This window comes from Hyperolius riggenbachi, chromosome 4 (assembly GCF_040937935.1).
Source record: "Hyperolius riggenbachi isolate aHypRig1 chromosome 4, aHypRig1.pri, whole genome shotgun sequence".
Lineage (NCBI taxonomy): Eukaryota > Metazoa > Chordata > Amphibia > Anura > Hyperoliidae > Hyperolius > Hyperolius riggenbachi.
In genome coordinates this window covers 213538465-213554972 of record NC_090649.1, presented here as the reverse complement: position 1 = coordinate 213554972, position 16508 = coordinate 213538465, and the positions used below count along the sequence as shown (strand labels likewise).

The following is a 16508-nucleotide window of genomic DNA, read 5'->3' as shown; positions in this document are numbered from 1 at the left end:
TACGTGCGGAGGTGGAGCATTTATGGGCCATAATGAGGATCCTTCGCCACTGGGCATCCGTGAAGTTCTGGTTCAAGGATGTTTCCCATTTTGATTTCAGAGAGCTAGTAATCACCGTATTTGTATTAAGCATAGTATATATTTGTGAAATTCCCTTGGTGACATAACCCTCTCCATCGCAAAGCAGCTAAAATGGGGAGAGATCCCAACTCAAGCTACGTTTGTCCCCCAGGCTGAGTAAGTAATGTTGAAATTGCATTAAGGACCATGGGTCCAGGGAGGAGAGTTGTAGTTTAGCCTCTATGTCAGTAAGGGGCAGCCAAGATCCCCCTTTAATTAGGTGATGAGCCCGTAATATATGAGTGCCTCTCCAGTGTTGGTACGCTGAGCGAATTATGCCGGGTGGAAAATCCGGGTTCTTTTGGTCTACTTCTATGTGTCAGATAGCTCCTATTTAAGTGATTTCTTGATTGAAACAGGTGTGGCAGTAATCAGGCCTGGGGTGACTACAGAAATTGAACTCAGCTGTGATAAACCACAGTTAAGTTATTTTTTAACAAGGGGGGCAATCACTTTTTCACACAGGGCCATGTAGATTTGGAGTTTTTTTCCTCACTAAATAATAAAAACCATCATTTAAAACTGAATTTTGTGATCAATTAGGTTATCTTTGACTAATAGTTAACGGTTTTTGATGAGCAGAAACATTTAAGTGTGACAAACATGCAAAAGAATAACAAATTAGGAAAGGGGCAAATAGTTTTTCACGCCACTGTATGTACATATAAAAACACATCATGGTTAAGTTAGCCAGAAACATCTTATTTTGAAGTTTTGATTCGAAAGGGCTGAAATGTATTATTAATATTATTTTATTTATATAGCGCTGACTCTTCTACAGCACTCTACGGAGTATAAAGTCTTGTCTCAGTCTAATCACACTCAAAGTAATTTGTCCATCATAGTCTAGGGTCAACTTAGGGGGAAGCAATTAAGTTACCTGAATATGTTTAGGATTCTTATATATTGGAGGAAAAATAAATAAATACAGAGAGAAAATTTGTGATGCGAGTTTTGTGACTAACCCCCCCCCCCCCTCAAAAAAAAATTTTTTGCTTAGTAATAAAATGCAATAAAAAAAATGTAGCAGTCTATACATTTTCAATTTACTAACTTCTATTAAAAGAGAGGATTTGACTTTAGATGTCTTAGATCAGAGATGTTGATTCCCCTGTGGTTTGCAATATTTCTATGGATGAGCTCCATCCCCAATGAGAAGTTAAAGGTAACCTAAACTGAGAGGGATATGGATGTTTCCTTTTAAGCAATACCAGTTGCCTGGCAGTCCTGCAGTAGTGGCTGAATCACAGATCTGAAACAAGCATGCAGCTAATCCAGTCTGACTTCAGTCAGAGCACCTGATCTCCATGCTTGTTCAGGGGCTGTGGCTGAAGGCATTAGAGACACAGGATCAGCAGGAGAGTCAGGCAACTGGTATTATTTTAAAAGGGAAAACCCATATTCTTCTCAGTTTAGGTTCCCTTTTAGCAGCAATCAGAGTTTGAATGCGTCATTAGCCCTGCCACCACATTCCTCCCTCCTTCTACCCCAGGCCTCTATGGCTTGCCACAGCACTCCCTCTGTATGCAATATAAATTTAACAGGCTGGCAAGAAACAGTGAGGCAGTACTCAGGCAAACTGTTTGGACTGGAGAAAGAAGTCCACATGAAGGACAGGTAAGCTAACCCCTGAAATACATTTTGCTTGCTGCTAAACTGTGTACTGTGAGGGATCTGAAAGTGGGTAGAGAGGAGATAAAAAGGGCATTATTTACAGGGCAGTGGGACCACAGAAGGGAAACTACCCAAAGAAGTCTACAGGAGGGGCAAGCTATGCAATCTTTTCCAACCTGTTGCAGTTCGTTGTACTTTGCATAAGCTTGAAATTGGACCTAATAAAATATAAACCACTCAAAATGATTAAAAATCAACTCAAATATATTTACAGTACTTATTTCTGCTTTGCCAGCATTCAATCATTTCAAGATGCTCACATGACCGACAGCATCTTTTGATCTCTGCCCAAATATTGATTAGCACCACCTTGCCTACCACCTGCCTTGATCGCTGCCTAAATATTGACCAAGTCTGCTGTCTACCTGAATACATTCTTGCCAAGTCTGCCACATGCCTACAATGTCTACTAGTCTCTGTCGCCCATGCATTCACCAACTAACAGGACTCCAACTACATGGCCTCTGCGCCTTGGGAAAACCTGTGCTACTCACTGGTATCAGAACTAACATAAAAATCACCTATAAAATGGAGCCATTGTGATGATCTGGAGTTGCAGCGGAAGTGGTACTTGGAAGATATGCACAGTATAAAAAACATCTTGAAAACATTCCGTCCATTGTGCAAGTCATGTCATACCATATGAAAGGCACTTATTTGGAGCCAGTTTTGTCTTACAACAGGACAATGACCCAAAGCAATCTATGAACTGCGTAAGAACTATCTAGGGAACAGGCAGGAGTGGCTAGCACATTCACTAGATATTAGCCCTACTAATCTGTTGTGGGAGCAGATTAACAAATTGGTATGTGAAGGTGACCATACACTCGATTTTCCTGTTTGATTCCTCAATTAAAATTTTGATGGATTCCATCTGAAAATCGCTCAAAACTATTGAATGGACACTTCGGAAAATCTTTGATCGGGGAAGGTGCAGGAGCGGCGGTCAATTGATGGCTCATAATACTGCATGACATTGAACAGTGCAACGGTTGAGGGTCAGTTGATTTTTAAATAGATTTTCTACTGACACCTATTGAAAATCAATGCGCCGTGTATGGTAGAAATCGATCCCTCTCTGATGAGATTTTGATCAGACCGGGATCAATAGTTTTTCTACATTTGGTATAACTCTTTGAGTGTATGGCCACCTTAAGAAGTGACCCTCAACCAATCAAACAACGTATAATAGCTGATTCAGAACACAATAGGTGAAATCTCATCAGATTATCTGATCAAACTGACAACTAGATTGTCCTAAGTCTGCAAGTCTGTAAATAATCCTTGATGAATTCAAAGTCTAACTTTTTTTTTATATTAAATTTTATTTTTAATACAAATTATTATTTCTAACTTTGTCAGTGATTATATTACTTATTCAAACTCATTCAGGTTTTCTAGTACAGATCTTTACAATGTCAAATCTGCAATGTGAATACAAATGGCCACTAGATGGCAGACCAACAAAATACATGAGTAATCCACAGGCCTCAGAGGCACACTATTTCACATGGGGAGTCATAGATAAAGGTTAGAGGTCCATCAAGCCTCTGAAACACTGTGGAACATATAACAAATTCAGACCGGACTCTACCATTGCAGTGGGAGCTATTCTCCAATCTTTGTGTTTTATTTATGTAGCGGTGATACAGCATAATAGTCTAGCACGTTTTGGATTGTAAAGTGCTTGGCCATCTGGTGCACAGCATATGTAGACAACAACAAAAGATCACACCCACACCAGGAATTGGTGGTGGGCACAAGCTTTCTAATTAACCTCTTCAGAGTAAAGAACAGCACCAGTAAAGACTTACAAGAAGCATTTGAGGCTAAAGTTTTTCAGGCTGTTAGGTGAATGCATCTCCAGTGTGTCCATCCACCAGGCAGGACGAAAGGGTGGGGATGCAATCAATTAACAGTCTGAATAAGGACTTTAGCCTCAAATGCTTCTTTGAAGTCTTATTGGTACCGCTCTTTACTCTGAAGGAGGGTTACTTAGAAAACAAAGTTTGCGCCCACCCTCCAGTTATTGGTGTGGGTGTGATCTTTTGTCATTGTCTATAATAGCTGAATACTGTATACCAGATGGCCAAGCACTTGACAAAGGGCGTGGTGCCCAAAACATTGGACCATAAAGTTTGGGGTATTGCTACAGGGGTGGAGTCTGGACTGGATTTGTAACATATTACTAGATGGGAGACACCTTACAGAAATAACATACTGTTAGGTGTACCATAAAAGTGTTGTATAACTGACATCTCATTCTTCTCTAACTAAAAAAGTGACAAAACATTTGCAAATAATGTCAGTTAACTTTGAGTGTAAACTTATACTAATATAAAACAAAGACAAAACAAAAGTACCTGTTGCTGGTTTAATCCTTCTGGCATTGGAGACATGATAGCCTCTGTATGTACACAGTCCACATCAATGAACACATTTAATTCATCATCTTCAAGACAGGCAGATTTACGATCTAAACGACAAAATCAAAGGTTTACATCTTTCGAGCAAAGAAAAAAAATATAAAATATCCAATTAACTTTTTCTCCTTAGTTTTTCCCAGGAAAAAATAACTTGGCAACTGAAAAAAAAACCCTAAAAAGATTAATCTTAAAGAGAACACGCTTGCTTGGAATGATCATTGGTCATCTAATGTCTGCTTGATGTTTTAAGGAAGGCCTTTAGCAGCCGAACATACCGATTTAAAGGCACTATAGACCCATATCCTATTAACGTTTCTCCAGTGTTTTCTCCAAGGCGTTATTTTCAAATCTCACTAATAAAATACGATGAAAGCTTGATGCATGCAGGAAAATACAAAGAGAACCCGAGGTGGGATTTAATTAATGTTAGTGGGGCACAGAGGCTGGTTGTGCACACTAACACCAGCCTCTGTTGCCCCATGGTGTGCCTCCAGGACCCCCTGCGCGCTGCTATACCCTCCGCAGTGCTAGCGACACACAGCGTTTCGCCAGCACTATGTTTACCTATGCGGTGTCAGTCAGCGCCATTCCCCTGCCTCCTCTGTATCGGCGCTACCCGCCCACGTCCCTTCCCTCCAATCAGCGGGAAGGAAGGGACGCGGGCGGGTAGCGCCGATACAGAGGGGGCGGGGGAGCGGCGCTAACAGACACGGCATAAGTAAACATTGTGCTGGCGACATGCTGTGTGTCACTAGAACTGCGGAGGGTATAGCAGCCCGCAGGGGGGTCCTGGAGGCACACCATGGGGCAACAGAGGCTGGTGTTAGTGTGCACAACCAGCCTCTGTGCCCCACTAACATAATTAAATCCCACCTCGGGTTCTCTTTGTATTTTCCTGCATGCATCAAGCTTTCATCGTATTTTATTAGTGAGATTTGAAAATAACGCCTTGGAGAAAACACTGGAGAAACGTTAATAGGATATGGGTCTATAGTGCCTTTAAATCGGTATGTTCGGCTGCTAAAGGCCTTCCTTAAAACATCAAGCAGACATTAGATGACCAATGATCATTCCAAGCATGATCTGACCGGTATGTTAGAGGAAGCCTGTAGGGAGCGAAATATAAAGCCAGCCATCAGTATTTCCTCGCAGTTATTCTGATCTTGTAGGTTCAACCCTGGAGCAAGACATACAATGGAGTCTGCATACTAGTCACTTTAGCCAGGCTGTAGCATGTAGCAATGTTTGAAAGGGAGTAAAGATGGCAGCCTACATTTCCAAACACGATGCTGCAAAACTTCTATGCCTTTAAAATCCCCACACCTGACTTCCTCCCAAGCCCTCCAGTCCCCAGCTCTTTGCTCCTGCATTCAGCTCCTTTGATGTTGATGTTGATTTATATTATGTATCCCTAGAACCTGCATAATTTATGCATAATTTAGATGTTTCAGTGATTAAAGGGATGATTTGGCAAACCTGCTCCCAACATCCAGGCCACATTATTGTAGATCATGCAGAGAGGAAACCATGCACCATTGCCGCCGATAGTTCCAGTTGCAACTGCTAGTTGCTTGCTTATGCCCATTATCCCCCTTTCTCTCTTCATATGGCAACATATTCTGCTAGGCAGATAGACAAGTTCCATACTTGTACAGGGAGAATTTGCTGGAGGTAGCTTTAGGTACTTTCTAATATGTTTCAATGAATCATAAGGAGTTGGCATAGCATTGGCTGAAAACATTACACTAGATAGACAGCTTACACTATGCTTTCTTCTATAACATTTCCCATAGACTCGGTTCCCATCTGCGATGGATCCATATGGCACAGAGTGGAGTGTTCTGGGTCCCCTCCGCTCTGCTTTACCGTCGCGGTGGGGGGTTGGGGCGGATGCTTTGCACTATAGGTGGCTATTGGCAATGCGTCAGCTCAAGTCTGGATTCTGCATTTTGTTTTTCTTTTAACAAGTGGAAGCAGATTCGATTTTTAACCAATAAGATGCACCGCCTGTGCTGAGCAAAGCTTGCAAAAGCTTAAACAGGTACATTTTTGCAACAAGTGGGAACCAAGCCATTTAAGGCCCCATACAAAATTAAACCCACTATACAGGCGCAATACTGCAAAATTAAGTTAAAATAGAAGATTCAATGCCTAATATTGAAGCCTCAAACCTCTGTTAAAGCACAAGCTTAGTTTTACAGCATATTTACAAAGCCAAATCTTATGTTCTTTTTTGGGCAGGGTAGACAGTTAAAATAGTGAAACCTTCCACTACAAGAACACAAACAAAATAGTTTTAAACCTATTCCTAGTCTGCTAATTAAAAAAAAAAAAAAGAAGAAGAAGAATGGGAAATGAGGGGGAAGTCTCTCCACAGGCAACACAGGAAGTCATAAAAGTCGGAACCTTGACCTCCCATCTGTCTTTAAAACAATTCAGATAAAGACAGAATCAAAACGACAACTTTCAAGCGAGAATATTCTTATTTATTTTTTTATTTTTTTTGTATACTTTATTTTACTATGTTTAGCAAAAAATAAAAAATAAAAGTTTACAGTGCTATTAATATATTTTCTACTTTTTAAAGGTTTTTTTTTTTATAGTGGACAAACAACATTTTAGAAATAAACGCTGTATTTAAAGTGACCAGAGACGAGCATTATTTTTCACTTACCCGGGAACTTCCTCCAAGCCAATAAGCATGGATATGTCCCTCTCCGTTCTCCCTCGTGCCTCCGTTAAGCCACCATCAGATCCCGGTATTCGTCTTAGTCTGGCCATTCTGACTCAGTGACGTCAGCCGGGATCTTCTGCGCTTGTGCAGAAGATCCGCACATGCGCAGAAGGCCGCCTGCTGACGTCACTGAACCGAATACCAGATCTGATTGCTGCTTAATGGAGGCAACCAGGAGTATGGCGAGGGACAGATTTGTGCCTATGGGTCTGGAGGAAGCCCCGGATAAGTAAAAAAAAAAAAATCTTTAATAATACTCGTCTATGGTACACTTTAACCCCTCACCTGCTTTTTTCTTAAAGGGAACCAAGCAGCTTTTTTTCCCCCCTGCAGTTTAACTCTGTTTCTAATAGCTGTAGTAACTGTCATTACCACTCACTCACCCCCCTAATATTCCCTCCAACCTTTTCCAGTGGGAAGGTGTGAAGGTAATCCACTAACTTCTCTAACCTGTCTGAAGCACAGTGTCAGTCTCCCCACCCCTCGGCTGATGAAAGCTTTTGTTTGCTCAATGCTACTGTTTATTACAGCAATCCTTATATGCCTGCTATTTCTGTGGACGGCAGGCTGTGAAAGTAGGGTAATAGAAGTATCTAACTAACATTTAAATGTATAAAGAAGAGGTAGAATGGAAGTTTTTTTTTATTAATGAGCCATGTTATTAGCATGCATTTTAATGTGCTATTGAGATGCACTGGGGGCTAAAAAGCATACGTGTTATACCACCACAGATGAATTGGGCACAGGGTGAGCTAAATGATGGCTTCCCCCACTGCCACTTTAATTGCCTGTGGTGTTAAATACCATTTCCCCTCCAAGTCATAGCAACTTGGAGGAAGAAGTAATTCGGGGTCTGGTGGGCCCAGCGATAGTCAGAACCCTGAATTACCCTTGCGTACTTTAGCATTAGTGCTATAGCGCCCAGCTACAGTGCTCAGCAACCACCTGCGTTGGGTAAAAATGCTGCTTGCTTCCCTTTAAAATGTATATTGAGCAGAAGGGAGTATTACTTTCCTGTTCCAGCAGGCAAGTCCCTGGCATTACAAAAGCTCCTGACTTGGTGACTGATAATTACAGCAAACTGATCACTATTGGTTTAAAAAAAAAAAAAAAAAATTACTGTAAAATCAATAAAACTGAAAACCTAACAGCAGGGGACATTTTTGTTTATTCGTAATGGTTTTATTCTTTCAATTTAAAACCCCAAATAAATGTTATCTTTCTATTGGCATGTATGTGTTCAGTAACCCTTACACTCTAAAAAAAAAAATGAAGTGATTAAGGTCTCACTTAAAGCTAATGCGAGTCTTAAAAAAAAAGAACAAAAAAAAAAAAAGAACCAGATAGTTACCTAAGGAGAGGGAAGGCTCTGGGTCCTTATCAGTCTTCCCTCTCCTCTCCCGGTACTCTCGTTCCTGCGCTGGCTCCGCCGTTTAAATCCCCCACCACATGGGACTTTGCAAGTCTTCGGGAGCCAAGTCGTCCCGAAGAAGGGCAGTTCCGTACTGCGCGAGTGTATGAGAGAGGGTGTTTCCAAAGCCTCCCTTCGGCGTCAAAGAGAACAGTATTTGACTAATTAAGTCACATACTGCTACGGGGAGCCAGCGCTGGAACTGGCATCGGGAGAGGAGAGGTAATAATGCTCTATAGTAACCAGAGCCTTCCCTCTCCCTAGGTAAGTATCTGGCTTTTAAATACATGTTAGAATAATCAGGCAGGAAGCACACTTGTTTGAATCGCATGTGTTTTGCTACACGGCAGAAAACGCATGCGAAAACGTATTTCATAAAAGTCTACGGGCCGCATAGCGAATCACAGTTTTCTGTGATTCACAATGTGTGTTTTAAAGTTGTACATCATGTTGCTTCTTCCCTCAGTATGTGAATCGATGCTTTCCTATGCGTGTCATATGCATTTTTGTACAAAATAGATCTGATCTAATCTATTTTTCCTCAAGGTAAAATAGGCAGATTACTAAAAACCACAAATCCATAAAAAAAGCAATCACAAACAAAATTGCAAATTCAAAAATGCAAACACTGGGAAAAAAACGCACACGACACATAACTTGTGGTTTTCTGGACACACAAGTGTGCTCCTATCCTCAGGCACTGAGGTAGTAGTCAAGCATGGTGCTGAAGACAACTCAGCAAAAGTAATAAGAAATCGCTCAGCAATTCACTGAGAAGAACCCCCTTTCTATTGCTCCATTAATTAGTTTCTAGCACCAGGCCAATTGGAATTTACACAGGCATGGCAAACATTAAAGCAGAAATTGAATTAGCTGGCAACTCATGCACAATGCAAGGCGATGGATGACTAGCATGCAGTGATACTTCTCTCTTGTAACTACATCAGACCCATAGAGTGCATTACCGGGACATCAGTTATTGCACTAAAGTCAGTGAATTCTGAGTTACCACTGTAGCATACATTTCTATTTGTAATTAAATGAAGTCAGCTACCAATAGCCTACAAACGCAGTGGTATAACGCACGGCCATCCCATCGTATAAACGGCGCTTTGATAAGTAGCCTGGTAATGACTTGCTGCTAACTGACCACAAGCCTATGTCAGAAATTAAATTAGAAGCTGTGAAAAACTGCCAAGCAAAACAAATACAGGACAGCCAATTAAACCAACTAATTAAAAGTCAGCTAACTGTACCATGCAAAACAAATGATTTTGTTCTGATGTAGGATCGACCCTTCTTCACAGCAGCCTTTGTTTTTTCTAAACCATCCTTTGTACCCTCCTTCGCAGCTTTCATCAGCCTCTGCATCTGAAAAATAAAACACAGCAAATCTAAGGGGGAAACAGGATATTCAGCTTTGAAGTCTACCATAATAGATCGATCATGCACTAATGACAGCTACAGTGGGCATGCTACATCACCTTGAGTTCATGTTTTTGTTTTAATTGTTGGATCTCTACTCCTCCCACTTTGTTTGTCACCAAATCTTTCATCTTTTGCTCGTAGTGCTGCTTTATACGCGTTAAGTCCTGAGAAAGCTATATGAAAAAATATGGTACGTCTTCAGGAAGGAATGGCATTTTTATTTTCTTAAAATACTAGAATAGCCTACTCTTTCAAACTCTACATCCTGTCCTCAAGTAAAATCTTCATAGACATTAACAGAAATATTTTTATAATTCAGGATAAACAGTAAAGTATTAAAGCAGAATTATTGCATTTTTAGACATTCAGTACATTTAGCTGTACAATTTAGCAATGTGTCAATGTTGAATTTTGCTTCTACATGAAATTTGCAATTATATACATGCATGTAAACAACCATATTTATTCACTGCTTATAAGCATACATTTGCAGCTCTGGTTCATAGTTCTGGCCATATCTTCTCTTTTCACACTCTTCAGTGCATTAGACAGGATCCCGCCGAACGAATGTAATAGACTATATATATATATATATATATATATATATATATATTAGTATTTATATAGCGCTGACACCTTCCGCAGCGCTGTACAGTATATAGATATATATATATATATACACACGTATGTGTGTGTGTGAGTGTGTATATGTATATATACATATACACACACACACACTACAAGCTTGTTTCCGGAACAGAACAGATTACACAGGTCAGTCTATCCATTCAAACTGGATTGGAAGAGGAAGGAGGAAACCGGTCGCAAAGCTCATCAAATCTCCTGACACCTTAGAAATGGTAACAGAAATGTATGGCAAAGAAGAGGCCAAATAAAAAAAAAAAAAAAAGTTTTATCATCTGACAAGACTGAATCAAGCTATTTAATGTTACAGTCCAAATGGCAGAAATCTATACATCTTGCCAAACAGAATAACACCAGACCTACAGTAAAGTATCAAATGATAGCCTCCTGGTGTGAGGGTGTTTCTCTGCAGCAGGGACTAGTTCACTAGTCCGGATGAAAGAAAAATACATGGGACAAAATTCCATCAAATTAAGAAAATATGCAGCCTTCTGACTAAGTTTTCAGTAAGAAGATAGTCCACCTTCCAACAAGACAATAACCACCTTCCAACCACACAATTATAAGGGCACAGAAAAACTACACAAGGGATAAAAGGAGCATGTCCCTGTGTGGCCTAGTTATCACCCAGACATAAACCCTACTGAAAAATCTGTGGAGTTATTTTATGTCCACAAATGGTGCATTGGGCTGGGTGCAAACAGTTCAGTAAAGAAGAGTGGGCACATTCTGCACAGTATAGATATGCAAAGTTGGTACAACTGACTGAAGAATGTAATTTAAGCAAAAGGTACGGTAGTTCCACAAAGCCCTGGCAAAGGGGGAGCACCTTTACTCATTTCAGTAATTGTTTTTATTATTATTAATGTTAAAGGACTAATGTAGGGGGGTAGGTGGTAAAATTGAAAGAGTTGAGAGTTGAAATTACTCGGGGCTTCTAATTATCCCCCACAGACGTCCTGTGCCCGAGCAGCCACTCACCGATGCTCCGGCACCGCCTCTGGTTCACTTCTGGAATTTCTGACTTTAAAGTCGAAAAACCACTGCACCTGCGCGGCCGTGCCCTCGCTCCCGCTGACGTCACCAGGAGTGTATCGCTCAGGCCCAGTACAGTCTGGAGCTTGGGCAGCCTCTCAAGGCTTAGAGTATTGCATAAGGATTACGAAGTGATTTACATTTCACTTTTCAAAGAATTAACAAAATCCTTTAAAAACCAGAGGTGTCGGTTTCCTCATGGATTGTATATAATTCTGACAGGCCAAAAGCCTGCACTTTGTCTGGGTTGGGCGGTCTTCAGCGTAACAATATTTATAGTGTACAGACAACTGTGTGCAAAAGTTTGTGCAAATGCAGTGCAAGTGGAAACAAAGCCGAAGAAGTCAACTGTTTGGCAGTTCCTGGATCCAATTTACAATTCTTTCCCTGAAAAGTTTGATTTCTGACAAATCAGAATTAGAATATTAATCATGTGTTCTGCTCATCACTGCTTCTCAGATGCAGTCTGAATACAAACTCTCTTGCTCAAGCACGCAGAGTTCATGGCTGAGTGGAAAACCGTTTTAATGAAATTCCTTACTCTGTGCAATTCAGCAGGAAACAAACTGCTGAGAACATATGTAAACACCCCAGTCAGGACTCCCTTCATCACTCCCTATGGAGTAACTACTTTCCACTTCTTTTCACTTGCCTGCTTTAATACAAGTTTACTCATAAACTAAGTAATATTAACCATTATGAGGGCAATGAAGAGGACCCAAACTTAAAAAAAAAATAAGGTAACCATGTTGCACCCACATCATTATAAATAGAAAATGCCATATTACTTAGCTGCTCCTCTACCATTGTTTAACATTTTTGAGAAGTTGAATCAAATTCATTCTACCACCAGCTTTAAAAATGCAAATTGCGCTAAAAACACACAAAAACGCAAACTGCATAAAAAATACCAACACATGGAAAACTGCAATTCTTTTTCCATTTCAAAATCAGGAAGCCCTTATAGTAGATATCCCAGCATGCAACATGATCCTTCCTCGGCAGGATGCCATGGTGGGAGGGGGTAAGGGGGAGGCCTCAGCATGTAATAAGTTCAATTTATGTTTATACTGGGTGGGAGGGGGCAGGATTTCATATTAAAATGTCATGTAAATTATTGAGCAAGCATGATCTCTTTAGTTTAGGTCCCCTTTAAACTGTGGGTGTTCTACTCCCCCTCTATCTATACACAACTGCCTGTCCCAGTTACTGTCAATTCTTCAAGCCAAATTAATGATCTGCCTCATACAACCACACTTCCATAGGCCACAATGAAAACCACCACAATCTCGTACACAAGAAACATATGAGGGCAGTAACTCCTCTCAGTCATCACACATAGTTTGTTTTGTATTTTACCGTTCTCAACTTCACCATCCTCCTATCACTTACATGTGGGTGGGGCAGCCAGATCCACTTTACACTGTTTAATGTCCATGATTTAACACCATGAACACCATTATTGTAAAATTAGTTGATCACTATTTGTGGTGTAATTCAAGTAAGATTTTTTTTTCACAAGTTCTAATTACGTTTGTACTGTATGTACCCATATCAACCTCATTATGTCAGGTCACTTTAACCTCCTTAGCGGTAACCTTGTGCTGGACACGGGGTAAGCCGCTGGGCCGATTTACATAATTTTTTTTGCTACACGCAGCTAGCCCTTTGCTAGCTGCGTGTGCATAACGATCGCCGCCGTTACCCGCCGATTCGTCACTATCCGCCGCGCCCCCCCAGACCCCTTTCGCTGCCTGGCCAATCAGTGCCAGGCAGCGCTGAGGGGTGGATCGGAATACCCACTGACGTCACATCATCAGTGACGTCATCGCGATCGTCGCCATGGCGACGGGGAAGCCCATACAGGGAATCTCGTTCAGAACGGGATTCCCTGCAGGGTAAAAGTGCCGGCGGCGATCAGAGGGCTACCCGCCCATGTCCCTTCCCTCCAATCAGCGGGAGGGAAGGGACGCGGGCGGGTAGCGCCGATACAGAGGAGGCGGGGGAGCGGCGCTAACAGACACCGCATAGGTAAACATTGTGCTGGCGACACGCCGCGTGTTGCTAGCACGGCGGAGGGGACAGCAGATCGCAGGGGGGTCCTGGGGGCACACCATAAGGCAACAGAGGCTGGTGATAGTGTGCACAACCAGCCTCTGTGCCCCACTAATATATTTAAATCCCACCCCGGGTTCTCTTTAAGTACACTTTAATGCTAGGTGAGACGATGAGACGATTTTCTGGCAGATTTACTGACAGAATGATTCTTTCCAACATGTCCGATTTCCGATCGATTTCCAACAGTTTTCCGTTCACTTCCATTAGAAATTGATCAGAAATCAGATCGGACATGTTGGAAATAATCGATCTGTCAGTAAATCTGCCAAAAAGTCCCATAGTGTGTACCTAGCATAAGAAATAGACAGAGAGTTTGTAGTTTACTTTTTGTTTGTCACACAGAAGGTTTACAGCTATGGAAGCTTTCCACTTCTCACACAGTCCAATATAATAATGAATGATTAGACTGCTGTGTTTCCTTCTTCACCTTCTAAAACCGTAATTTAGTTGGCTACACAATCAACACAATCAAGAATCCAATTACTTGTTGCAGAAGGATTCACAATCAAAAGTACATAAGATAAGAGCTGGCATAGCACGTTCTGTCAAGTGTAAATCTGGGCTGGATGCAGAAGCTGTAATGAAAAGGTTGGCTGGAGCCACTGAGACTGAATAATATAATCTGTGATAGAAGTACAGGGCTCACAGTCTCCGTGGTCTATGCACAATGGAGTATAGTATGCAGAGCTTGCCTTTCCTGTGTACAGTTTACATTCACAGTCCTCAATGCAATATCCGGTGCTTGCACCTGACCGCTATAAATCTTTCATCAATTCATTTTCCTTCAGCAGTCAATTTTTTACGCATAATGCAGACACACAAACAATATCTTGGCCTAATCTGTATCATGATGATCTTCAACTCTCATTTCTCTAATAAAGCATTTTCTAATAAAGCTGATTGAGAGCTACAACATTTAGCATGTACTTCTATGCAGGGAATTGCTCTGATCACAATCTACCAGTATTGTGCACAATGGTAATAGCCTATGCTGGTCCGATCTGTGCTGCGTGGGCTCTCCAGCCCGCAGCACAGATCACTTTGAAGCCAGGACCAGACTTCCCCCCTTTTTTCCCCACTAGGGGGATGTCCTGCTGGGGGGGTCTGATCGCCGCCGGCCATCTGCGTTTTGCGGGGGGGCTCCTCAAAGCCCCCTTGCAGCCATTTCCGCCCTCACGCTCCGTCCCTCCCTCTCCCTACGTAAGGCGCAGGACGGAATTCCGTCCTGCGCATTGAAGGATAGGCTTCTGCCAATCAGCAGCGCCGTATGATGTAAACAGCGGGGATTTCTTCATCGCGTGTTTACATTTTGCCGGCGAGCCGTGATCGGCGGCTCTCCGGCTGTTCACGGAGACACCCTCCATGAACTGACATGGAAAGGCCGCTCAATCGAGCGGCCGTTTCCATGGTAAACCACTTAAGACCTGCCGACGCCTATGGGCGTTAGCTGGTCGTTAAGTGGTATCTACCGTAGCTAGCTATGTATATGGGCTATTATCCATTGCCTGCTCAGGTTACAGAATAAAATAAAATAACTTGTCTGATTTCCAGCCCTCATTTACCTTCTGCTTTATTTTAATTCACTTTAAGGTGTATATATGTCTGTTTATTTTCTTTCTAATGCTGGCCATACCACAGCATTATCAGGTATGCCAATGAATCATATTTGCCATGTGAAATGATATCAACAGGCAACAAAGTGCTAAAGCTTGCATCCTGGGAGAAATGTTCACATTATGTTGCAAACAATTGATAATCTTTGGCAAATAGTAGCCAAATTGATTGTATCACGCTGGCTGAGGGATATCACCTTTTTATAGGTTCCTAGCATGACACCAAATGGCTGTTTTGGAAAAACTTGACAAACTTATGTTTGTACACCGGATATTTTTTCAAGTGTTAACACTAAAATAGATTCTAAATTCCACTATTTAAAAACCATTAAGGACCTGGCTATGTGGAAAATTTGGGACCCCTTTTACACTAGAAAACTCAGGCAACATTATAATCTGATGACTGCTTCAGATGTTCAGAACTTTTTGCTACTTAAAATTGCATTACATAAGATCAGACTAGTGCCACAAACTCAAACACCTGTTCATACATTTTTTCTTAACAAACAATAGAAAAATGGTGGGATTCAGTGCACAGTGAGAATGGAATCTCAATGAGGGACTCAGAGTCCTGAGTACATCTGAACATCCACGGAGAGCATTCACAATACTGTAAACCACCTATGGAATATATTAAAACTGTTTTAGTAAATCTAGAGCTATCTTGAGAAACATTTTAAAAAAAATAACTTTAGGCAATTTAGGAGTTGGATGGGAGTATAAGTAGGGTTTGGTGGTGTGTACTATAAAGAGGAGCAAGGAGAGAGAGGACGCAGGCATGATATCTGTGGCAGGGTAGAGCGTGTACTGATGTAAAGTAGTGTCACATGTGGAGAAAGAAGATGCAATATGGCAGACATTTATACCATGTGGTGGTATATGGTTATGTGAGGTCCTGTAACTTTCAATGTCTTCCTCAATCTGCCACTTCTGTGTTTCCACAAACCATCTTTTTTATCTCTTTCCAACACATATCACCATAACTCTTCACCATCACTATCTCACACCTCTCTGTCCTCAATGTTTTTCCCTGCATCTCTTTCAGCACAACCTCTGTCACTTCCTCTCTCTCTCTCGCCTCCTACACAGTGCATCTCCTACTTTCTCACTACTATATAGCCCTTCATCTTTCTTTCAATTCTGCCTGTGAACAAAAAAGGCAATATTTTGTTAGCGTGGTGAAAATTCCTGGTAGGCAACAAGTCACAGATTTTAATAACATGGAGACTATTCCTTATAAAATTGCTTAAACATAGTAGACCACTGGACCTTGTTTACTAAGGGTCTCATGGGCTGGAGATTAT

At 41.4% G+C, this 16508-nt stretch overlaps 1 protein-coding gene across 2 annotated transcripts in view; it reads right to left on the bottom strand.

Annotated features, from left to right (window-relative positions):
* ARHGEF10 (Rho guanine nucleotide exchange factor 10) overlaps positions 1-16508 on the bottom strand; it is a 251922-nt gene that overhangs the window by 140565 nt on the left and 94849 nt on the right. Inside the window, exons 9-11 of one of the 2 annotated variants that reach the window (XM_068281340.1) lie at positions 9850-9966; positions 9622-9736; positions 4158-4270 (exon numbers count right to left, since the gene is read on the bottom strand). In XM_068281340.1, the coding sequence (XP_068137441.1) occupies positions 4158-4270; positions 9622-9736; positions 9850-9966 (345 nt within the window). The remainder of the gene's footprint in view (positions 1-4157; positions 4271-9621; positions 9737-9849; positions 9967-16508) is intronic. The other variant, XM_068281341.1, reaches the window with a different exon arrangement.